A 19,155-nucleotide genomic window follows, 5' to 3' on the forward strand; every position below is an offset into this window, starting at 1 on the left:
GGTTAAGAGAGAGACAGACTGCAAAGAAAGCTGGGTTGAGTCGAACAGAAATTTTGCAATTAAGCCCATCATGCTGCTCAATGATATGGATTAAAAATTTCACGAATTCTTATTTTTTTAAAAAAAAAAATAAAAAAATACACAAATACACAAATCTTTTGGCTACGGAGTAGATTTCTTCAAATCGGTTCATATTAGATTTTACAATATACATCATTTAAAATTTTTAAATAATGTGGTACCATATACACTATAAAATAAATCATTTCCATTTCACATAGAGGGGATACTATTCCTAAAGGGACACAAAACTCCTTAAAACCCAAATAATATGCACTATGAAAATAGTCACTAGTAGAAATAGAAACCATTTATCAAAGCACAATATCATTTACATTTTGTTAAGAACGTATGCAAGTCATCATTTTTTGTCATGGCTCATTCTTGATGTTTGGAGGCTGGCATACTTATGCAAACTACACAAAATGCACTTGCCACATCACCATAAACCATAAATTTTAGAGTAATGCTAAGTGCCATACATTTATCCCACTTTTATCATATTATGCTGATATGACAGTCTAGTGGCCATTTAATAATATATATATATATATATATATATATATATATATATATATATATATATATTAGACCGTGTCACGCTACCATAGTGGAATAAATGTGTAATACATAATATTTCTCTGAATTTTATGGTATTGGCAGTTTGTTTGTAAAAGTTTGGTTATAAAAGGAAAGTAGTGTTATATTCACTACATTTTTATCTCACTTTGCTGATATGGTATTACCAATTAGTCCTTATTCAAAAAAAAAATTTATATCAATAACCGATTGACAGTGTCACATAAGCAAAGTAAGATAAAAAGTGTGGTTTTTAGTATTATTCGTAAAAGAAAGCAAACTAATGACACGACCCAAGAGATAGACGCGAGGAGAAAGATCTGACTTTACTAACATTCCTCACATGGTTTGCCAAACCCTAACAGGATAGTCAATTCTGGGGATTTCCAGATACAATATCTAAACTTAGATAACTAATGAATCGATGAAAGTTGATCATTCTGTGAATATACATTGAGCCTTTGTGATGCTTCAGGGCAGGTATAATATACACTATGGAAGTACAAAATTATGTTCATGGGGAGGCCAATAAACCCCTTCCCTCGTGCAGGGGAGAGGAGCAGGTTGTGCAATGTAGGTGGGACAGTTCTGTCCTGGCATCAACACTGAGAAATCAGATGCATATGATGTTGTCACCTGAAACCAAAGTGACCAAATCATATTAGTTCAGAGAAATATACCAAGTACTAAATTTTGATGGGTTTCCTCTAACTCTAAGAGAATTACTTGTTAATTATCCCCATTGCATCACCTTCAATTCTTTGAAAAACGCAGCTACTCTACCCTGAGTAAAGATCGGCCCCATTTTTTCCACCGAGTTAAAACAATATGTCGATGTCTCTAATTATGCAGGTACCTTCATCATTTCAGTCTTGAAAAGGAAGCAGAGATGTGGACGGAGGTGAAAAAGAGTAAATTGGAAATTCTCTTTTCTTTGTCTGTGATCTGAGGTTTGCAGGAATCATGCATTATACTTTTACAAGAAACTGGTTTCTCTACAACAATCTCTAGTTCTAGGGAAAAAGTTTTGAGAGTAAGAAAATCTGTTTTCTGACAGATTTCGTTTGCCATTGTGTTTGTTTCTACAACAAAACTAGAAAAACAAGACAAGAGTCTTGATATGCACTTTAACTTGGTAGGTATCAAACAATGAGGGGGAACATAAAATATATGGATGACTAGTAGTTTGACTAGTAGTTTGATTAGACATAAGTACAGCTTAGGTTATTTGAGAACCTATCTAATTCAAGGATTATGTAGAAAATACTAAAAAATGCAGGTGACGTCAAAAAGACATTAAAACAAGATTTTACTGTGAAAGAAACCCAATATAAGATTACTTTGCATAAAAGTTACTCAAGAACACGATGGAATAGAGACTTACTGCTTGTCTGCCAAGTTTCTCTATTGCTCTGGATTCAGGAGAACCATTGGCCATATTTGCAGGTGAAGAATAAGAAGGACCTGGCCTGAACAGATGTTCAAAGATGGCCATGATAAGAAACATTGATATCAAGATTGCTGTTGCAACAAAACCAAAAGAAATGGCATTCATGGATGTCCCAAAGTTTTTCCATGGAGCTTCCTGATTCACTCCTGTTTGAGATGGACTTGGGTCTGAACTTGTATATATGTTCCATGGGTTTGATCTTTCAGAACCAAAGTCAGTCATAGTCGTGCTGAACTGGATTTTCTTTTTCCTTCTGAAGGGGGACAAAGGGGGCAGGGAATACGGCAAAGGAACTAAATTGTTGTGACTTGTCTCTAGTACATGCTTGAAGCTAACTCAAACAAGGCTGAAACCGTTGATTCTTCGATAAAAGTACCTTTGCTCATTTGCAGATGGTTACTAGCCCTGAAAGAAATGATAAAAAGAAAGATATCAACATCTAACATATCACATATGCTGGACAGAATTGCAAATCAAGGAACAGAAGAACCTTGATACGTTCGTTAAGGGACCGCTTGGGTGTCCCAAGAAAATAAAACTTTCATATTAATTTATACATTTTTTTTAGTAAATAATTTATTATCTCTATCAGATGAGTAGGACAATTATGATGAATCATAATCACATATACAGGGAGGAACCCAATTCAGAAATAATTAGAAACCACTCAGAAGTTTAGTGAAACTGCATTTCCTATGAAATGAAATCCTCGGATTGAAGCAAATTATTGTTTTCCAATGTGTCCTGGACATGGTGATCTTTTTTAACATTTTAGTGACAGACTTTAACTAAATTTCATAAGACAGGTAAGATTCCTTAACGCTCTTCAAAGCTTTCTCTAATCATAAGATGGACACTGTAATCACACTAACTATGTTCTTGGCTCACTCGTTCCACTTGTGTTCCACATGGTGTCTCTATTCTTGACTCCCAGTACTCAAATGTAATATTAGCCACAGATTTATTGTAAGATTAGTGCAAAGAAATCTAAGTTTTGAAAGGTCTAAAGAAATCTAAATTTGTAGATGCATCAGTAGAACCTAGAAGGTTCTTCAGAACACAAAAGATGAAGAAACGAAAGCAGCAAGTTCTAATGGTCGGAAACCATCAAATAAACACATAAATTTTAAAAAATTCCACATTGTTTCTCATTACCAATAGATGCACAAAAGTCACCACAAATGTGTGAAAAATACATAGCTTACCATTCTAAAATAATTTTATATAAATTAAGTAAATGGCAAGATATATACTCATTTCAAATGCTTCAAGAAAAATAAAAAGGTCAAATTTGATGCACTTAATTAATCATTTCCAGGTGATATCAGCAATTGCTACTTATGAAGATTGGTGTCCACACTAGCAAAAACAAACAAACAAACGGAACATCTGCAGTTGCTAAAGAGTGAGTGAGGAGGTCATCAATAGGTCATATCTAATCTGATCAACTATACTGCTCGTATACGCCTACAACACATCCGGAAAGAATGGCATTCACCGCAAAATAGAAGTTGCAGAAGATCAGAAAAGGTTTAACTAATTCCAAATGAGATAATTACTTCAAACACTGCCATTTCCTCTTCTTGTCCCCAATGTGTTATTTTGTGATGCTATAAACAAGCAAGAATACAAATCCGGAACTAAGAAAGCAGAATATGAGGACCTAATTTAAAATTCCTCATAAGCAGGAACTAAAACAGCAAAAGCAGCTAGAGAAGAATATGATTGATTATATACCAAGAATTAGCAACAAGACCCTGGATGATACCACTCTTTTGGTGATGCAAACTAACCTGTTATTAGGAGCTAGAAAGCCTTCAATTTTGGTCCTGGGATATAAGAGTAGCCGTTACTTTAGTCTTCCAACTCTATAGGTTATCTGCCATGGAAGAACAAGACATCCACACTTGTCAATGCATTATTTAAAGAATGCAGCTCAACCCAGCTAGCTTTATACCCTTTATACCCAATAGAAAATGTAAAGACAAAGTTATATGATAATCTCAGTGGTACACTTTTCTTTTTGTGTTTTGATGTTCATGATCCTGATGCCTAACTTAATGAATACTATACCTTGTCTGAAGAGGCAAACTTAAAGATATCAAAAGAATGGGCCTTGCTGTCTAGGGAGCCAAAACAAGAGTGGCCTATCTGTGCTTTTGAAAGTTGTCAGCTTTAAGTGCTAAATTTCACTGAGGTGGCAATTTCTATCTCAAACCATCGACCCACATGAATCCATCCAATTCTTGGTAGGGACTAAGATATGTAATGATTTTTCAACCCGCTCCATTATAAAACAACATTTCTAAAGTAAACAAGAAAAACATTATTATATACATTATTGCTTTATTTTAAGGACAAATATGATTATAATTATCATTACCAAGAATTAATACATAATATGAGGGACTATGCACGGGTTACTCGGGCAAGATTAGGGCTACAACCTACAGGTCTATCTGATAGTATTAGACTATTAGTGCCTGGCCAATTCATATCCAACATATCCATTCCGATGTAATCATGAGAATGGTGACAGTATCTCACATAATCTCATATAATCTACCACAAGAAAAAGAAGACCAAAGGAAGGAAAAAGCTGCAAAGTAATATTTAAGACTAAAATAATCTCAAAGGCTTCTGCAAGGTATGCTGGTGTATACATGTATAATTGCATATATAGAGTTTTTTGACATGGGCATTCAAGAGGTATTGAATCAATGCCTACACATATAACAAGAAGACAATCAAAGCAGCACCAGAAAGAAAATACAAAATAATTATAAGAGAGAGAGAGAGAGAGAGAGAGGGAGAATAATGTTGGACACCTTACAGCTATGCAGTACCAGAAAGCCATGATTCAAGAGAAGAAAGAAATGGGTCTGCAACAAAAAGAACGTGACTATAGAAAAGGGTCTGGTGTAGACCACATTTATTCCTCATATTCCTTTTAAAATTACCTGTTGAGAGGAACCCATAACTTTTGTCAGAAACACTAAAGCCAGTAGCTCTATTGTTTGAAAATTTTTCATTTCTGGCAAATTAACAATAAAAACCATACTACTGCCACTCTCTCTCTCTTACACACACTTAAGCCAGGCATCCCTTTACCACAAAAATTGGAGTATTTTAGAAAAGAAATGGGCAATAATTACAACACAAATGATTAAAAACACCCTATAGCGAGAGAGAGAGAGAGAGAGAGAGGGGCTCCTTGCCTAAATTGCATTGAGTAAGATTCTTTCGTCAACAAGACAATCACCATGTCTGAGAGAATGATATGAAAGCTCATTCTGAACTACCCAAAACAGTAGTTTTTAACAATTGAAGAAACATCATTTTCATCCAAAAAGCATCTCATGTGACAAAATCCATGTATTTCCTCTATCAATCAGATAATCAAGCTAGGAAATTTATAGCCTAAATATATATCAACACACTCTCAACTCTTTTCCTCCCCCCCCCCCACCCCCCAAAAAAAAAACTAATAAATAAATAAATTAAAAATTTACAAAAAAAAAAAAAAAAAAAATCAACAAAAATCCAAAGCCATAAGAGACGGAGAAAGAATTAAGACCCTTCCTTCACGGCGGCTTCACTCTTCAGCTACCCCTCAAACACAGAATAAAAAACAAATTCCTGTTTCACTGTAAAGGAGCATATAAGAGCATGTTGTTCATGTAAGGTCTACATACAAGAAGAAGAATTACATATAAAAGAAATATGGACCCATATTTAATTTCAGTTTTTAGATAAAGAATACCCATTTCATGCAAAAGGGTCGCCTCAAAAAAGATGATTGTTCACCATTTCCATGTAAGACATTTTCTAAAAGAGAAGGGCCCCCATGACAAGAAAGCACACTAAAGAAGAGGTTGAAAATAGATTTGATTGAAGCATATGTTTGTTTCTCCTTTTCTTTTTTCAACCCAAGTCTCCACCTTAAGCAACTTTTTACTTTCCCAACCAATTTAGCAACCAAAATTCTCAAAGTTCCAAGCAAAAGAAAATGAGGTAGATGAGATTGCATGAAAGAAATGAACGGAAGTAATACTAAAAGTCCATGATTTAATTACCTCTTTATCACGCTCATGGCTTTGCCTTTTCTCTTTTGGCTCACTTGCCAGTGACCCCACACTTTTTATGCATGTGCCCCCCCCTCTCTCTTTGCTGGAAGAAATGATGGCTATGGTTGAATAAAAGAAGCATGAAAAGTTTTGGATTTATTTAATTATTTGCCTCCTTTTTTTTTTTCCTTCTTTTTTTGGCTTGGGTTGCATAGAAATATAATTAGAAGATATTGGTTGATTTAGTAATGATTATGTAAATTTTTAATTTCTTTGATGTAGATGATGCAGTCCATCAGATGGCCAAATTCAGTTAATGCATGCCTGCAAATAGAGTAGAGACCATCGGAGATTTGCCGGGAATTGCCTATTGGAAAACTCCTTAATGCTTAAGATAACAGAGGAAATAGTACAACATTTTAAGAGAACTAGGCTATTCTCAAAATTTGTGTAGGAGAATAAACATAAGATTGTACTTAGAATGGAGAGCATTAATCAGTGGATTATGGCCTTGGCTAAGTCTCGTGCCAGATCAATGCTTAGTGGCAAGTTATGGACTTGACCAAATTCTATGCTTGAAATAGCGGGTGAAGCATTTATCCTCGGCACTATAATCCTAACATCCTTCAAGTAATCATTATGCTGAAGTGGTTGGTTGAACTAAGTTTTTCCTTCGGCACTACAATCCTGACATCCTTTTAAGTAATCATTATACTGAAATAGTTGGTTGAACTATTTAAGTTTTTCCTTCTAGTTGAGTCATATCATCCAATATAACTATCGTAAATTTGTAATTTCTCCGCTCCCAGCTCGTTTGAAAACGTAGTTACGTGTCTTCGCAAGTTCATGCGGTGTCACATTGATGCTGGCTTTTCTGTTTTGTGATGGATTATGGCGTGCTGATACCATTCGGATTTTAACATGTTGAAAAAAGTAATATGATTAAATTCAGAATAAGTCATGTAGAATCCAAGAAAAAGCTTAAGACGACAAAGGTATCAGTACCATGTAACATCATTCTTTGTTTCTTTCCACCATGACCACAACCTAAGTAGAGAATAGAATCAAGAATCCCACTATAAACTGTCAGGTTTATACGTGGACTCCAATCAATGTCTTTAGCGTCTTTAACACACGAGAAAACTTCAACAATGTTAATGGGATTATCCGACACAATCGATTACCTGCTGGCCCAAAAGACCCAAACAAAAGGACAAGGAAGCCACCCAAAGAGAACCTAAGGATCCTTCTTTTACACTATATGCGAAAAAACAGAATATAAAATATCCTATTCTCCTCATCAGATTAATAGGACAATTATGCCTAATACGACAAAACAAACTTGATTGCAGAACATATAGATCAATGTCCATAACATAAAATATAGCCATTTCGGTTACAAATACAAAGTCCCAGTCAGTCATAATCCAATGTAGATAAAATTAAAAAAAAAAAAAACAAAATTGAATTCAAATAAAAGATGTGGGATAAAGACTGCAGAAATTCAGGAACTCTGAAAAATGGATAATCAAGCCTTGACCCGCCCAAAGAACTTGGCCTTCTCCTGCATTGTCTGGAATCGACCATGCCCAAATTTGGAGGATGTATCGATGAACTTGAGCTTAATCTCCTCCATGGCAACCCTTGATGTCTGCTTCAAGAGTGACTGCCTTAAGGTCACCACACGCTTCTTGGGGCCAACACAGCAGCCCTTCATTAGAAGATAATCCTCCTTCACCACACCATAGTGGGGGAACCCTCCCATTGGAGTAATTTCCTTCTCGGTCCTGTCAAACTCAGTCATGGCAGAGTGAGACTCTTGGCCAGCCTTCCCAAGCCTGTAAATTTTCTTGTTCATCTCTGTGCGGTGATGGTAACCATTCTGCCCAGCTCTGGCAACTGTAAAAGAAACTCTAGCAGGATGCCAGGCACCGATACAAGCAACTTTGCGAAGCCCACGGTGGGTCTTACGGGGTAGACGGGTGACACCCCAACGGGTCACAACACCCTCATACCCCTTACCCTTGGTCACCCCAATTATGTCAATCATCTCATCCTTCTGGAAGACAGTATCGACAGGAATTTGCTTCTCAAAGAACCCGTACGCAAAGTCCACCTTCTGGGCAACAGTTCCACCATTCACCTGAATCTCCATCAAATGAGCTTTCTTCTGCTTCAGTCCCTTCATTTTTCTTATCTACAAGATCACACCAATAAAGAGATGCCAGCATTAGATATAGATGTGAGAACACAAAGTGGAGACGAGATCAAGATGTGCAGTGACAACTGTGAAACTCAAGGGAAAAAAGATCCATAGCAATTTAGCTTCACGAATCAAGAGGAAGATAACTATCCACTCATTTAAATCCAGAAACAAAGCCAACAGATAAATAGGAGCAAATCATTTCAGGGTAAGGTAACCATCTGCAAATTAAATGTATGGGGAAAAGATGGACAAAAATAAAATACCTGTGTATGGGCCAAAACACGAATCACAGTGCAGTACTTCTTCATTTTCTCCAACTGTGACTGAATGTCCTTTTTCCCATCTTCAGTTTCATACTTCTTGGAATACTTGGTGAAAGCCTTCTTCTTGGACTTGCACCAGTTCTTGTAGAATCTCCTCTTCACCTCCTCGCTAAGATGCTGGGCCCAAACAGTGTTCAGCGAACGAAGACCACGTGGGGTTTTGACATAACCAACAACACCAACTACAACCATCGGTGGTGTTTCTATGATAGTTACTGCTTCACAAGTTTCCTTCTTGTGTAGCTCTGTAAAGTAAGGCACTCATGAATAGGGAATACAGCATGAACAAAAATAATCTATTGCCACAGTTTATTAACTTTGTTTTAGCAATTCAGTTTGACGTTTTGAAATTTTGGAGATACATTTATAAATGATATGCAGAACAGAGTTTATAGGGAAATTCAAAAGAAAGATAAACAAGAAAAGGAGTATTCAATTTTTTTCTTGCAAAAGAAGAAAACAGCAGTGAGCTATAAATATAATACAAGTGAACCGATAATGAAACTGATAAGAACAGTAAATAAAAAAATATGGAATTATTTCAAATAAATTAGATGAATTTAAGCAGTGTTATCAACAAGTTGCACATTTCCCACATATATGAAATATTGTCTACCAACTTAACTACAGTAAAAAAAAAATGACAATTACAATTTCAAACCATTCACAATACTACAAAACCGAGTCAAGAAAGATAAATTCTGTCATGATTTGCATTTAAAATAGTCCTACTATTAAAATGTCTGTAAAAGAACACACAAGCCCACATTCTATTCTGTTAGAATCCAACATAACAAACGCATAAACTCACTTGATCCTGGTTTTTCAACTTCTCTAACAATATGAGTCATTCCTGCTTTGTACCCTAAAAAAGCAGTCAATCTGCAGGGTTTGGTTGCATCATCTTTGGGGAACGCCTTCACTGCAAAAATCAAAGGAGATATCAATTATTAGAAACCAGATACCTTGAAATAAATAACACAGCATAAACCAGGAATGTTTGTGAACAGTCAAGGTACGCAAAAACAGTAATTGAAAATGTTAGACCATAATAGGTTTTAGGCAATTCCACACTGCTTATACAACATAAACTACCATAAACCCAAAGAGATTTGCAACACATTGGAAAATTGGGTACAAGACCATGCACCAGAAATTGTAATTTCACCCTGTCTAGAGCCACAACAAAATAAAACACAAGGTCTCCAGTTATGGGTTTACAAGTGTTAATAAAATATATTCCCAAGGCATCAAGGCAGGGAAGCATATTTACAAACATTTTGTGACAAGAAATATTTACCACACTGAAGTCACCAATATTAAAATAAATGTGCAATAATATCTATACATAGAATTGCATACAACTTATCTAATTCACTAAGTGCATTGAAACTCATTAATACAAAGAAACGAATGACAACAAATCTGCAGCAGAACTGATTCACAAATATAAATGCAAAGTAGTCCAAAAATTAATTTGCAGCATTAAATACAGTGACTGGTATATCATAACCAAATCCCCAAATCTCCAATGAAAATCCATTTAGCACAACAGAGACAACTGGCAGGAAAAAAAAAAAACCCACAACATTTTAACAACAAACAACCTCAAAAGACCAAAAGTGTAAGAATGGAATAATGCATCATGTGGGTGCAAATTATATATCTTAGAAAGCAAAAGAGACCTTTTCCCTTGTGGCGGGCTGCTCTTTTTCTTGGGAGAAATCCCAGTGAACCATGCCTTGGATGTTCAAACTTGCGATGAGACATGATTTCTTCTTGCAAGTACTATCTGCAAAGCTAGCTAAACTCAATATGTGGTATCTCAACAAAAAAAAAAATCAATATATCAATTCAGGACAAATTCATACGAAGAAGTAAAGTTTCTGAAGCTCTACTACAACTAAAAAGGGATACGTTCTCACCTATTAAAAGTCAAAAGAGCATTTTCTATCTAGAAAAATTACAAAGTTAAAAATAAATATGATTAGGTAATACTATTTAGTACTTGAAATAAATTTTTGTTCATCATTGCAGGGAAAACATATAAATTAGTTATATTCCCTATACATGCAAACACGTGATATCGGCACCAGCTCCAGCACATGAGTAGGAAAACTCCCCAACCAAAGGCCTATGGCATTGAATTATGCCAATTCTCGGGCTCATTGGTGTTCCTTTCCAAATACCCAGTACAGGGTTTTTGGGAAAAAGAGCCCCTTTGAGACTCCAGCCTTGATTACTCATACATCTTTTAGGGGTAGTAATTCCATTCATCACATGGAGATAGGCAATATCAAAATGCTCACAACGTCAAGGGCACACAAAATAAATGCAAAAGAACCGACAAACCTAATTAAGTAAAGCACAAAAAGAATAATCTTATAAAACATCAAAGCCAAAAGGATTTACATAGAAATTCAAATCCAACTCTACATAATAAATTCTTGTTTTGTTTGCATGGATGACTTCATATAAATATACATGCACATATGCGTATATACATAAATCAATATACACGTATTCACATATATGTCAATGACGATTCATTTACTCGTTAAAGATAATAAAAGCAGCAAACTTCAACTAACGATTCTAAACATTTTCTTCAAACAAGTGTAAGTCTCAATAAATCTTCTTCTAAAGAATAAGATTTACGTTTGAGAAATATCGATGCAGCAGTATTAGATTCACAGAACTCACAACATGTAAAAACGAAGCGAAAATGTCATAAAAATTTGAACTTTCATAGAGTCCAAGCAACATACGAAGGAAACTCAAAAGTCACAAAAATATCTGCACAGATCTAAACTCACAACATTAAAAAAAAGAAGCGAAAAATGCTTAAAATTTTACTTTCTCGGAATCCAAACAGCATACGAAGAAAAATTTAAAAGCTACGATAAGATCAGCACGTATATATTCATATCAAACAAAATCGGAACGTGTATAGATCGAAGAATCGAACGATGTTACCTCGAGATCGAGAGAAGCTAAGAGCCGCACTTGTTTAGCTCTGATACGGAAATGCGAGGGTTTAGAGCTACGGCTTTTATAGTGGCCTCGATAAGCAGTGAACGGCTACGATTGGCTTCTGACTGTTTATGTTATCCGTTGGATCCTTCCGTATGGCTTAGGGTTTTGTATCGTTTGGGTCGAGCCGTCGAGCTAGCTATCGATTCTTTCTATCTTTCTTTCTTTCTTTCCGTATCAAATTTATAAAAAAAATCTGAAAATTTTCTCAAATATTTTTTTTTCTCTTTCTATATATATAAATTTTTTTGAGAAATGCTTTTTTACAATCTAACATTCATCGCGTGTAACCTCAAGGGGTTGGCCTAAGTGGTAAAATTCTTGGACACAGGATCGGGGTGTACTCTGTAAAGGTAGGTCTGAAGAGCCCTACTTTAGAGAAGTTCTCCAACATCAAAAAAAAAAAAAAAAATTCATCTCGTGTATATTTTCATTAAGATGGCAAGGCATGCTTTATTCAACCGAAATGCTTCCGCTCTATCTTCTTCATTTTATATATTTCTACAATAATAAAATGTAGTAGTTTTTAAGGTTATAAAAATTTGAGTTAATAAAATATTAAATATTAATTGGCAACTTCTCAACTATTTTAATTTGAAAATAATTAATGAGATTTCAAGAAATCTATATTGTATAATACCCTCAAATTTATAAAACATTAAAACATAAATGATAGTTTATGTGATAAAAATAAATTCAAATTATCAAGCCCATGGGCCGCGGGGATGAAGTTAGTTCAAACAGGGCCAAAACTACGAAAAATCAAAATGTGACTTTCATAGGTGTGGGCTAAACCCGGTTACACCTGATTATGGGTCAAATAGCGGCCCAATTTGGCAACCATATTAAATACAGAAGCAATGGACGCTGGATTATTAGTCCGTTTTCTTTTTGTAACTTCCACTAACCGTAAATTTTAACCCAACAGAACCAAAATGGGTGAAGTAAAACAACACACGGTGTGCCATGCACGCCTTGTGCAATTTTTTTTTTTTAATTGTATAAAAAAAAAAAAAAAATTGCACAGAAGTGAGTGGCACGCCGTGTGCTGTGGATCAGTACTCAACCAAAATAATACCAACGATAACAAAAACAAAACCACAAAGTTTTTCTCCGAATTATGTTATGAAAAATTCTTACACGTCAATTTATTAAATTGACATTTATTTTTTAAGCATATAAAATTTACGTGCTTTAAGGACATTTTAAAATACATGTGAGAATTATATGCGTTAAAAAGATACGTCAATTTAATAGGCCCAATTTTGATGCTTGTAATAAGACTTTGTCCTCTCTCATTTGATTTGCCCATTTTTTATCTTGATGCTCTGTGGGGTATTTGCTTTTGGTCCAGTCCCTTGGGTTGTTGATGTGAACGATATCCTGGCTTACGGATCGAGGAGGATGGGTTTCGGAATGTGAGTTATTTACTCTTAGGGTCGAGAAATAAGCGTTATCTATGCATTGAATTGTGTCTGTTTGGTACAGACTTGATGTTAAACATGTTGAATAGTCATGAGTTAGCGGATGGTGTTGTCATGGATTGGCCTTGATTGGTATGTTGGTATCTTTGCTGCCTGTAACTTTAGCTTTGGCTATGATTTGTTTCACAACTTTTTGCTCTGTTTGTATAAGAGCTCTTACTCGCAACCGTTTTATCAATGAATGAGTATAGAATCTTTTCCTTAAAAAAAAAAAAAAAATTAATTAATTAATTAATAGGCCCAATTGGAGCTTTAATAATGCATAAAGAAGGTTCAATTTCCTATCTTTCTAAAGTAACATTGCAGACTTATTGGACTTTCTTCTTTTTCTTCATGCATGCATTATTGAAGAAAAAGGAAATTAATGTCGCAATAAATCTATTTCTTCAACTCATGGATGAGTTCACAAGAAAGCAAGTTCTAATTGATTGAACATCACTAAGGAAAACACATGATAGTCGGCCCAGCTTGGATTGTATTACTTGTGAGCCATTATTGCAATACAACTATGACACTTTATAAACTTAGTTTCAACAAGTAAAATGTTGGAAATTGCCTTGAATTAATCAAGCCATGAATCCCACATGGGTCAAATGGTTGGTGGAGTTTGGCAACCAAGACGTCAAAGGAATAGTGCATGATTGTTGCACCAACCAAGACGTCAAAGAAATAGTGTATAGTTGTTGCACTAACCATAGACTTTCATGTTTTTCACCAACCCTTCTGCTCCCATGTAAGGAGGGCTACAGAAGAGAGTAAATTATCTCTGAATCCCTTAGAAGAGATCCCAAAGAAGAGCTTCTTCAATGTAAGGAAGAGAAAAGAGAGATAGGGAGGGGATGGGCAAGAGAGTGAGTGTTTTGTCCTTAATTCAATTATCACTTGTATTGAGATGAGCGTGAGAGGCTTTTCTCTGGGAAAAGTGTATTTGGGTGGTATGGACAAGTACTGTAAGCTGTAAAAATTTGCTCATAGTGGAACTCTCTTGTTGGTGGACGTAGGCCAAGTTTTGGGTTGAACCACATAAACTCTTTGTGTACATGTGTGATTGATGTGTGTTTTCGTATGTTTTCTTTCCAAACTTATCTTTTGCATAAAAGGCTGGGGAAAATTGGTTGTTAATTTATTATCAATTTCCTAACATAAAACTTATTATTTTGAAAATTGACTTTCAAAGAGAGTGTCTGTGAGTTTATATACACATGATTAAGATTTTACTCAATAAAAAAATAGCAGTTGGGGGCACTCTCTCAAAGGAAAGTAAGTTATGAGCCTTAATTGTCTTGCCACCTGTTTCAAACTTACTCAGGTAAGGGAAGAAACTGTTGGAGACATCATCCGAAGGGAATTAAATAACGAGGACATGCCGCTTTTATATTGGGCCTCTTGACCTTCAGAAACATGCCTAGTTGAGCTCACTTGCCAATTAATGACGAAAAATGCAAAGCATTCCACGTCACAGGTACATAAGCTCTCTCGCCTTTCTTGCTTACATTATGTCCATACATCAGTCAATCTCACTCTCGTCGGATGTGGCTCCGTCGTCACCCCAAACGTGCCACTCTGACTCGTAATCTTTTTGTAGGTCTTTCACACCGGATGTTTGATGTGCGTGGTCACTGTATCAATAACTATGATAAAGTAAACTAGGAAGATGGTGAATAGTTTAGCATCAATTATCTAGTGGTGATAGGGGTTTCAATCGATCGAGTTGATGCCTTGTACGTGCACCTCTATTTTCAAGTGGCGGGCTCTACAATCGCAAGAAGTCATCATTCATACACTTCTGTTTGCCTAAAAAAAAACCAGAGGATAGATACCAAGCAAAAAATGGAAAGCTTTTGTCCAGAACAAGGATCAAGTCATATATAGTCATACGACAAAATTCCAGATGAGATGATTATTTTATGGGTCAACTCGCATGTGCAAATGGAGGATTTGTACTCCACATATACAAAATACAAAAGGAAAATGATCATACAAACTTTATGTCTAACTCAAATCAAATAGTTAATTAAGATTGTATTCAACTCATATGAAACATTTAAGATCAAAACATACCACAATACTTCCTAGTCTGTTTACTCACGGCATCCACTTTATCTCATAGGTCGCTCTTCCGTGACTTGAACCCAAGATGTAGTGTTTGGCTCTGATACTAAATGGTACAAACCTCAAGTATATATAACTCACCTTTAAAAATTGACTTGCAAGAAAAAGGTGACAAAAAACACATGAGACAACTTAAGATCGTGACATATAATCAAAGCAAGAATTGAAAGCATTTGTTTAGAACAAGGATGAAGCTATAGTCATATGAAAAAATTGAAAATGAGATGATTATTTTGTGGGTCAACTAGCATGTGCGAATCATTGACAAAAGCAAGGATTTGCACTCCACAAATGCAAAATACAAAAGTGTACTTTAGTGAGATGCCCCCACTGCCAAAAACTTTCAAAGAAGAAATCAATTTGGGTATTGAGTAGTGAGTACTCCTCCTAGGCACTATACACAGAGCATGGATGGCTTACAACCAGGACATGCAAAATAATAATAATAATAATAATAATAAAGAAGAATAATGGTATATATATATATATATATATATATATATATGCCTTGGGCATCAATATATTTTATTAAATTGTGAGGTATTTAGGGTGACTGTGAGTGACAATGATATCTAAAAGACAAGGAGTGGACAAACCCATTTGAATATGACTTGGATTTCCACCATTGCCAGGGTGATGAAACCCCACTTCAAGGTCAAACCCATGATGTCAAATAATTCCTATGATTATCAACTATCTGCCTAGGCCCTAGGCAAATACCTTGAATGTTAGGGTTCTTTTCTTGGATGTTCATGTGCCATCCACTCTCACCTTGTCTTCCATTTTTTGGCAATTTCTCTTTCAAAGTTCAATCCCTTAGCTTGCCCTAGATTCTCTCCTAGATGCCTTATCATGATCATATGAGGTGTTAGCTAAAAGATTTGATCAAAGAGTGTTTTATGCAATTAAAAGAATCTGATTCAAAAATGAATGTTGATTTAAGTCTTAAAAGTGAAATCACATATACTCTATTAAAAATATAAGCGAGAATCATATGTATTTTGGACACTTCAGTATTACCGATCCAATTCAAAGAAAAACTATATTTCTAACTAATAGCACACTTTAAGGTATGGCTTTATATATATATAACATAAGCAACTTTATTTTGGTATATATATATATATATATATATATATATATATATATATATTTTAAAATAAAAACTCTTAGTTAATTTTTTTTTAAAATTTTTTTTTTTTGCATGAATAGTTAATGTTACTATACATGACGATACCTCAAGTCATGATCATGGCTGGAAACTTCTATTTTCCTTATAAATAATATTGATAATAACATCAACAATGAGCATTATGTAAATTAAAACCAACAAAAGATGATGAATCCACTAAACCCCACTTGTTATTAAAGTCAACATTTTAATTACATTTATATTATATAATTCATTTATTGCCTCTAATGCGGTGACCAGAAAATAATAAAAAATAAAAAAGTGTTTTTTAGCGTCAAGATATAGTCATGTGTTGTCACCTTCTGAATAATTTATCACACTTTTTAGGGGGGGGAAATAAATAATTGTTCACCATTACGTAATCTGTTGCGTCAATGTCGATCGATGTAGCTACCTCACCAAGTCACCATCTTTCTTTATCTTTATCTTTATCTACCTTTTTTTCCTCTAATTTTTGCACCCAATCCTCACGTACGTTTTCACTTTTAAGTTAATCTAATGTGCTAAGGATAAAATTGTGTAACTTGTGTTGTAAATTGAGTAGGGAAAATTTATTTCAAATTCATATAGGTGCGACCATCATTGACGTGTCATTTGGTGGCTATAATAACCAGATTGAGTAGCTTGATCACCCCTGCATGGTTGTTGTGTGTGGTGCCGGTCAAGAGGACCAAAAAATCATTTGTCATTTTTATTCTAGGATCTCCCCCATGGGTTGAAGGCTACCCTTTAGGGTGGCCGGCCACCCTAACTGAACCTCCGTAATGTGGCCACCCCAAGGAGCTTCAGGGTAGTGTGATCACTGCTAGCGTGTCATTTGGTAGCTACGACAACTAGATCGAGTGATCTAACCGCCCCCGCATGGTAGTTGTGGGTGGCATTGAACAAGAGAAGGGACGTGCTATTCCTTCTATATATAAATAAAAGTAAGGGCATTTTAATAAATTTGGTTGAAATATGATTCCATTCAAGTTAGTAAATTTGATCATTCCTATGTTGTCATCAAACGAATGATAGAAATGGTCAAGAAATTCTTGCTTCTTGTATTCTTGATAATATATTCTTATTCCCAAGTAATTATCATTCCAGTGTATTAAATGTACTCTCAATCTATTAAACTGACATATATCTTTAGAGTCGATGTCAATTTAAAAAAAACATATTAATTAATCACATGTTTTAAAAATAAATATCAATTTAATAAATTGAAGTGGATGAACTTCTTCCAACTCAAATCGAATGTAATGATCTTTTAATTGTATATGCCCTTTAGTTTAGTTGTTCTCAGAATAATATAGTATAAGAATATATGTGGGTTGATTTAGGTTTGAATTTCGATGCTTTGAAGAGACAAATGGATAATCTTTCTTTGGGTTATCAAATCTACTAAAAAGAATAGATTTGTGTAATGGTATCTGCGTTGCATGCACGTTGTTTAGCTTATGTATGGAAGAGATATATGTAGTGGCCTTCGCTTTTATATATATATTTCTTATCAAAAGCATGTTATATATAAAATAATCTACACAACAAAATGGTGAAGGAAAAGACAATAATGGTGTAGGAATTCCACTTGTGTGTCAGATTTGGTGTTTTTCACGTGAAAGACACAGAGATTTACATGCAATTTAAGAAAATTCCTCGTATGTTAAAAAGCAAAAGATATAATTATATTATAGTATTAAACTCTTTAAGCTTTTGTGATAGTTGGTAATTTTAATATTATTCTGATCCGTTCAAATCTTGTCTCGATCATTCACCCGTTAAATATTTATAATAATAAAATTTTCCATGCTTTCAAAAGTCTTGTTTTACTCTCTCCTAGACAATCTTCGAAGGTGATACTGGTCTTGGAAGTATTTGCAATGAAACAAAAGGAAAGATTTTAAAATATTAGAAGTCAAATAAAAGACAAAGCTTTTCCATATTATGAGGTTTCGATTGTTTCACATACATGTTTTCGAGACAAAAATCTAAGTATTTGTCTAATGGTTCCATGTTGGTGGAGTTGTACTTTTGAGACAGTGGATTTAATTATGAATTACTTATTCTAAAGGTTTTTCTTTTTATAGCGACAAAACATGATAAATTAGGGCTATTAAAATTCAAGTCTAGCAAGGTTGAAGATTTGATGGAGTATTTGGTCATGATAAAATGATATCAATGATACAACAACCATCTCACAAGTCCAAGCTAAATCCTAATCTCAATGACAATGAATAAAGCTTTATCTCTCAACTCGTCACTTATATATCTTATATATGTAACGCTCCCAAATTTTATTTATAATTGACACATGTTAGGTCAAGGTGTTACAATATTTTTTTTTTTTTGACATGTCCGCACAAGAAGGGAATTCGAACTAGTGACATTCGCTTCATTAGGCGTGGTTCCAGCCAATTGAACTACCTTTTGGGGACAGGTGTTACAATATTCTATGTGTTAGTTCATGTATCTTTCAACCGCAATTTAACTACCACACTATTTCCCATATAAAATTATCACCTCACGCCAAAACCCGCCGCTTAGGCCAAACCTCCAAGGAATATCACATCAATTATGTTGGAAAATATTATATATTAAATGATCAAATTAACAATTCTTTTATTAATTTAAACTTTTGGGGTACTTGATGATTTAACATGGTAT

The 19,155-nt window shown here is 34.7% G+C and overlaps 2 protein-coding genes across 7 annotated transcripts; both read right to left on the reverse strand.

Moving 5' to 3' along the window:
* Positions 1-940: 940 nt before the first annotated feature.
* On the reverse strand, positions 941-6,254 carry LOC132180000 (uncharacterized). Of its 6 annotated transcripts, none has more exons than XM_088515096.1 (6): positions 6,166-6,254; positions 5,667-5,736; positions 4,918-5,049; positions 3,883-3,968; positions 2,024-2,494; positions 941-1,275 (listed from the first exon to the last, which is right to left on the reverse strand). In XM_088515096.1, the coding sequence occupies exons 5-6, from the start codon at positions 2,309-2,311 to the stop codon at positions 1,132-1,134; spliced, it is 432 nt and encodes a 143-aa protein (XP_088371222.1). In that variant the 5' UTR covers positions 2,312-2,494; positions 3,883-3,968; positions 4,918-5,049; positions 5,667-5,736; positions 6,166-6,254; the 3' UTR covers positions 941-1,131. The 6 variants fall into 6 exon arrangements, with proteins under 6 accessions (XP_088371222.1, XP_088371220.1, XP_088371221.1 ...); XM_088515094.1 differs by lacking the exon at positions 6,166-6,254 and adding an exon at positions 5,853-6,121; XM_088515095.1 differs by lacking the exon at positions 5,667-5,736 and having other exon boundaries at positions 6,166-6,243.
* A 1,324-nt stretch (positions 6,255-7,578) lies between these two features.
* LOC132178824 (large ribosomal subunit protein uL3y) lies at positions 7,579-11,768 on the reverse strand. Its single transcript, XM_059591379.2, has 5 exons — positions 11,662-11,768; positions 10,371-10,477; positions 9,497-9,607; positions 8,626-8,930; positions 7,579-8,353 (listed from the first exon to the last, which is right to left on the reverse strand). Exons 2-5 carry the CDS (start codon positions 10,453-10,455, stop codon positions 7,685-7,687), a joined length of 1,170 nt encoding a protein of 389 aa, XP_059447362.2. The 5' UTR covers positions 10,456-10,477; positions 11,662-11,768; the 3' UTR covers positions 7,579-7,684.
* Positions 11,769-19,155: the final 7,387 nt, after the last annotated feature.

This window comes from Corylus avellana, chromosome 4 (assembly GCF_965113065.1).
Source record: "Corylus avellana chromosome 4, dhCorAvel1.hap1.2, whole genome shotgun sequence".
Lineage (NCBI taxonomy): Eukaryota > Viridiplantae > Streptophyta > Magnoliopsida > Fagales > Betulaceae > Corylus > Corylus avellana.